At 42.6% G+C, this 6,834-nt stretch overlaps 1 protein-coding gene across 1 annotated transcript in view; it reads left to right on the top strand.

Annotated features, from left to right (window-relative positions):
- Positions 1-1,460: 1,460 nt before the first annotated feature.
- Positions 1,461-6,834, top strand: part of LOC105990086 (coiled-coil domain-containing protein 162-like) — a 57,797-nt gene continuing 52,423 nt past the window's right edge. The window contains 2 exon segments of the mRNA XM_013022403.1: positions 1,461-1,484; positions 3,046-3,211. Coding sequence (XP_012877857.1) covers positions 1,461-1,484; positions 3,046-3,211 — 190 coding nt within the window.

Raw genomic sequence — 6,834 nt, 5'->3', positions numbered from 1 at the left:
GCCACAGAATCATGGATGATGAGCCAGACGCCAGGGGCTCATGCCTGTATTCCTAGCTTCTCAGGAGGCTGAGATCTGAGGATCATGATACAAAGCCAGCTCAGGCAGGAAAGTCCGTGAGACTCTTATCTACAATTAACCACCAGAAAACCAGAAGTAGCACTGTCGCTCAAGTGGTAGAGTGCTAGCCTTGAGCTGAAGAGCTGAGGGACAGCGCCCAGGCCCAGAGTTAAAGCCCCACAACCAACCAAAAAAATATATATCTATATATCTGTATATATAGATATATATATGGATATATATAGAGATAGATAGATAGATATATACCTATATATAGATATATATATGGATGATGGAATTGGAATAAAAATCAGGTCCCTTGATGCCAAATTCCCTACCCTGTTAACTGGGTGAACCACCACTACCCACACCCCAGCCAAACACAGTTAACCAGATTCGATAGCTCTGGGCCACCTCACTCCTAGGACAATCAGAAACCAGGTCAGCATGTCACCTCCCTCCAAGGGCTGTGTTGCACACAGAGGGTTTCGATTTGTATGAAACAGCCAAAACCCAACAGAGTACCTTTTACTGATATGTCTATTTGGGGTAAAACTACAAATAACAACAAGGTATTGGTTACTGTGAAGTCAAGAAGGTTGTTCAAGGAGGCATGCACCAGGCTATAGGAATGCTTGTGACATTCTCTCTCTCTCAGGACAGGCACCTGGGCTTGTGTCAATCCTTATTCCAGACATAGCAGATTGCACGTAGTATATAAACTGCAGCAGGGACAGGCTAAACGTGATAGGGTGTTTGGAGTTGGACAACAGAGACAGAGAGAAGCAAAAGAAGCCTAGAGGCTGGGGTATCTGGCAGAAAAATGGAGCTGCTGTCTGGAACCCAGATTGGTTTCTTAGGAGTTGGTAGGCAGGAGCTGCATCATGTCTTAAGTCCCCAATTTCCTCAGTTGTGAAACAGGAACAAAAATAGATCCATCCTGAGATTGTAAGAAGCATTACATGATATAAAATGAAGAATGGAGCTCCAGGTAGGATGGCAGACTCCTAAGTCCTGTCCTTCCTTTCCTTTCTTACCACACTTTCTCTCCCTCTATGTTCAAGAACATCCCTACCACACAGCTTAGGCTAAAATCAGCCCAACTGCCCTTCCTGCTGGGTTATTTATAATGAACTCTGGCCAACTGGGAGCTGCCGCAAAAGAGGCCCGCTGCTGTGGAGCTAGGACTGGGCAGGTGGTGACAGGCCTCTACAGCCTGCGGCCTGTGTCCTAAGTTCAGGCAGCCCACAATGCTTCTGGTTTGGGGAAAAACTGGTGTGACTGGTGTTCTCTTCCAATGCTACAGGCATTTTCAACCCCGGCCCTGGAGTTTGTTGTCAGCCGATGGAAAAGTCTTCCTCAATTTATGGTTCATACCCCATCCTTCAGAAGTGCTAGTTATGTTCAAAACTCTGCCAGAAAAGGTTTGTATTTTCTGGATGTGTCCAAATGGAAACTGGCTATTTTCTTGTGTCTCACTGGTTAAACACAGCAATGACAGACACCACCTCTTGTTTGTTTTAGGACACGTTTAGTAACTGAAATCATTTCATAGCTCCTAATACATTTTTCTGTAATTTCTGCCAGGCCTTATTATATCCCAAGTTCTGTTTTTTTTTTCTGGTCATTTATAAACAGTAACATGAGCTTCTGACATTCCTTATTAACTCTTAGTGTCCCCCAAACATTTCAATAAAACCCTGTCTGTAGGTAATGAGAGATAAGGATTGCACTTGCATCTAGTAGCTGAATTTTGGGGATGTTTATTTTTATTTTTTAGACACCATCTCACTAGACCTAAATTTATAATCCATCTGCCTCAATCTCTCAAATGCTGGGATTACAGAGTGCACCACGATGTCCAGCTACTAATTTTTGAGGGCTTTTTCTATGAACCTTAACTTACTGTTAGAGAATAATATTGATAACCACAAAAAATAGATATAGAAACACATAAAATACGTAAGCATGTGTTAAATAGAATTGCAAGGTTGAATATGGCATTTGGGCAATAATCTGACTTTTCTTTGTAAATGAGAGTCTGTTTAGAGATAAATACCCATGTTTTGCTTAAGCCTATTCACTCAGGTATTCACAATGCTGTCTGAATATGGGTTCCTGCTGTGAGCTTGTTTGTGGCCTTTATAATTCACTAATGGTCACACAAACACATTTCCATTAATTCACAGCCATTCATTACCTTAAATAAACAGAAACACATGCCTTTCTCCTCCTCTATTCCCACAGGAGTGACTGTCTAAAACAAGTAAGTTCATAAATAGGCTTGATTTTTTTTTTCTTTTGGAAAGTGGGGAGAGAATTGATTTCAAGACTTCATGCTTGCTAGGGTGGTACCACTCGAATCATGCCACTTAGCCTAGCTTTTGCTGGTTATTTTGAAGATGTAGTTCCAAAGACTTTTTTGCCCAGGCTGGCTTTGAATCATAGTCCTTCCAATTTCAGCCTCCTGAATAGTTAGTATTATAGGCATGAGTCACTGGGCTTGTTGTTTTCTTTTCTTTCACATACTATCCTACATACATTGTAAAAATACTTATTTATATACAATCAGCCATCTGTACCACAGGTTCTACATTCATAGACCCAATTGACCACTTACTGAAAATATTTGGAAAAATAGCTTTATCTGTATTAAATATACACAGACATTTTGTTTCTTGTCATTATGCCCTAAACAACACACTACACCAATAATTTACATAGTATTTACATTACATTAGGCATTGTAAGTAACATAGAGATGATTTAAAGGAGACTCTTGTAACTACCACTCCATTTTAAATAAAGCGCTTGCTCATCTGCATATGATCACACCAGTGGAGCTCCTGGGACCAGTGTCCTGTGGATACCGAGGGACCACTGTATTCTTGTTTAAAGATATTATCCCTAATCTACTCAAATATTTTATTTTGCTTCTTAGCAACTTCCTAAAATGTATTTCCTCGTGTTGTTTTTTTCCCACAGGCAGCTTTTAGAGCCTTAAAGCTCACTCTCCAGCTGATAGGCCCTCTCCATGACATTGTGGCCTACCTTTTCAGTTTTGCTAAACTTGGCAATTGTGCAGCATGCTTTGAATTCCCTCTGAGTCCTAGCCCTTCAAGAGGCAACTGGGGAGGAACTGAGGGCATTGGTAAGTGATTCATGATGATGAAAACTGCCTCCTATATTGACTTGAAATTCTATAAAGTTCTTAATACTTGGAAAGCCAGAACTACAGTATTTCCTTATAAAGGACAGTGGTAAGAAGGGCAGAGGAGAAGTGCCAGTATATACTGTCTCCAAACTGCACATTTACCTGATTGATTCCACATGGATAGCCTAAACCACAAAGGGCACTGAGGAGTCAGGAGGCTCATGTCAATGCCTGTCTCTGCTCTTCAGTTAGTAGATGTTAAACACTTCACTACTGCATTTCTGTTTGTCCATCCATGAAATAAGATAACAATATCTGTCTCATAGAGATGTTCTCAGGATTTGAATCTATGTAAGAATTCTAGCAGGATGCACAAGGCCATACTAAAGATTAGTTTTCTTCCATTCCCTTTCCTTCCTGGTCAGTGTGAACTCTCGCAGCTAGTTCAGAGCCAAGCACTCAATGTTAAGAAACTTGCAGCAGTCCCTGTTAGCATTAGCTAATACCACCTGATAATCCTAGTGGTAAGAATGTTTAAGGCTTTAGTTTCCTCCACTGATCAGCGAGTCCTAGCTCAGCACCCAGATTATAAAACAAGTCTAACCATTTATAGTATTAATATTTTATAGCATTTATAAGATACTATGCAATAGCCTCATATGGATGGCAAGGTGCTGGTGGATCATACCTGTAATTCTAGCTACTCAAAAAGCTGAGATCTGAGGATTGCAGTTCAAAGCCAGGGCAGGAAAAGTCCATGAGACTCTTATCTCAAATAAACTACTCAGAAAAAAGACAGAAGTAGTGCTGTGGCTTAAGTGGTAGAGTAGTAGCCTTGAGCACAAAGATTCTCAGGGACAGTGCTCAGGCCCTGAGTTCAAGCCCCAGGACTGGAAAAAAAATTGCCTCATATGTAGTGAATGGAGTTCATCAGAAACAGAGAATCTGATCTTAATTTAATAATTTGGCTCCTATTCCAGAAAGTCACTAGTTGTGTAACTGTTAGTCAATAATAGGAAAATATTATAACAGTAGCCAGGAATTTAAAGAATGAGATGGTCTAAGAAGAGAGTCTGTTTAAGCCTAGTGATTTAAAAATGTGATATAGAGTCTGTTCTTCTCTGGCCAGTGCATGAACGACTGTGTGGCGGACACGGGATAGTGGCCAATCGATTTGGATTATGCTATCTATGCTGAAGGAATCTGAACATTTTTGTGGGACCTAGGGGCGGGTTTGAGTGATCAGCTTGGAGGAAGAAGGATGACTAGCTGAGGCAAGGCATGAGGAGGGGGCATCGTGCAAGTCTTCAAGACTGGCATGAAAAATGAAAGTACCAAAGCACTTCCACCCTGGGGACTATTGAGAGTTACTCAGAAGATACAGTAAGATGCTCTTAGCGAAGTTACTGGGTACTGGACTTCTCACAAAGGTCAGAAAATAGGAGAGTGGCCAAGACAAGTGCCCATCATGTCCTTGGGGTGTGAGACTGAAGTCGAGAGATCCAGAGCCAGGTTCCAAATGAGGAAGTTTCCAGCAGTTGGGAGCAAGAAGCATGCTGGGAAGAGCCTGCAGATAGGTGGTTTGGGAGCACGCACCCTAATTTGGTGGAAGTGGATTGGATAGTGGAGGAAACAGGAGGGACCATCTCAGCATGACACTAGGGAGGTCAACTGTTTGTGGCCAGTGCATCTGCCCAGCAGTGTAGTGTTGAGACATTGTGGGATGGGGGTCCAGATGTGAGGATCTAGAAGCCACTGTTTCCTGCTGTTTAGGTGCTAGACAACTGGAAACCCCTGAGCCCTGTGGGTTTCCCTGTGGGATGCAGGTTTTTCAAGGTGTGTGCTTAGACATGCACAGTTCAGCACGTTGTAAGGACAGACATTTGTGCTTGGGGGAGAATGGGGAAACTTTTGCAGGCTCTGATCTGCAGAAACGAGATAAAAGGTTAAGTAAACTAGAAAGAAAAAAAATCCACTCTAAGATAATCATTTTTTTTACAAAAGGCTGCTTAGTTCCTGATGCTAGAGGAAGAAGAGAGAAATGGGAGTCTGTTCCTTTAAGCCATGTCAGAGATACTTGGAGGTGGAGAAAATGAGTGGTGTGGACTTAAATGCTTCCAGTATTGTAAAAATGTATTCTCAGGATTTGGGGTTTTGCTCCTCCCCCTTGGAAGATAGAGGCAGAAGCCAAAGTGGCGGCTCTTACAGCCCAAGGAAACGTTCTGTCCACCCTGCAAGTTCTCCCTTTCCCTGAAAGCCAGCAACTCCCTCTGCAGTCAATGAGAAGCAGCAGAGTGGAATAAGAATGCAAATCACACTGAGCTAGCTTGCCTTTACCTCCCCCCCCCCTCCATTTCTCCTGTCTCAGTCTCTTTCTCTCCTCTATCTTTCCTTTGTGTCTCTCCTTTCCTCGGTCTTTCTCTCTCTCTTTCTGTTTCTGTGTCTTTCTCTATGTCTCCTTTTCTTCTTTGTCTTCTTTTCTCTCTCCTTTCCTGACTCTAATCTCTCTGTGTCTCTGTCTCTGTCTCTGCCACTCTGTCTCTGTCTCTGTCTGCCTCTCCTTGTCTCTCTGTCTGTCTTTGTCTGTCTCTGTCTCTCTCTCTCTGTCTCTGTCTCTGTCTCTCTCTCTCTCTCACACACACACACACACACACACACACACACACACACTTCATGTTTTCCCTACTTCTCCTTTCCTCTGTCTCTGTTCTTTGTCTATCTCTCTTTTCCTTCTTGGGAAAGGCATGAAAAACTTTCCCTTTCCTCGTGTTCCACCTTGCCTGCCCCCATGCCTGGGAATCGTCTGTCGGGCGCCTCTCCCTGCCTAGTCTGCCACTTCCCTTCCCACAGAGTCCTATTCCCACAAAAAGGATAGCCAGAATGAAGATTTTTAAATCAGTAAATAGCAGAGAAAAAGTAGTTCAGAGTGTACAGACAGCACCAAGAGGATGTGATCCCATAACCAACCACTCCACCAAGTGCAGTATTTTGATGTATTTTTACTCCCTTCTAGCCCTTGCCCATACATTTTCATGTACATTCTCAGGGCTTTAATCATAAAGTATGTGTACCTTTATATTTTCCTCATTGCAAAGAATTATAAACATTTCTCCCTGCTTGCCACTTGGACTGACCATACATTCCTTATGGACAAAACAAAACTAGGCCTTGAACAACTGGGGCTCAGGAACCACCCTCCTCTCACAAGTCATCACTAAAGTCCCTGTGCCATCTTCTCTGATGCTACTTCTCTTTTGGTATACCCTTTTTGGAGCCCAATAGGACTATCAGATTTAGAGTACTCATTTTAAAAAATTGACTGTTAGAATCAATGATTTGAGAGTCAGGAAAAAAATCCAGGAATCTATTTTTCTGTTGTGTGTAAAACAGAAAATGGATATGAATCTGGATTGCTTAGTCTTTCCTAGAGCCAAGAGAAATTGTTGTAAGCACTAAGAACAATCTTTAACCCTGATCAAGCTCTCCCATAGAGCTTCCCCTTCCCACAGTCCCCTGCTTTCCTCCAGTGCTGGAGCAGGTCCAGAACTGGGCCACATGGGGGAAATGGGGAAATACTGATTGGGTCTGGAGGAGGAGGAGGAGGAGGAGGAGGAGGAGGA

The sequence above is a fragment of the Dipodomys ordii genome, unplaced genomic scaffold (assembly GCF_000151885.1).
Source record: "Dipodomys ordii isolate 6190 unplaced genomic scaffold, Dord_2.0 Scaffold62, whole genome shotgun sequence".
Taxonomy (NCBI): domain Eukaryota; kingdom Metazoa; phylum Chordata; class Mammalia; order Rodentia; family Heteromyidae; genus Dipodomys; species Dipodomys ordii.
Note: the sequence above shows the minus strand (reverse complement) of the source record. Positions and strands in the feature narration are given on the sequence as shown.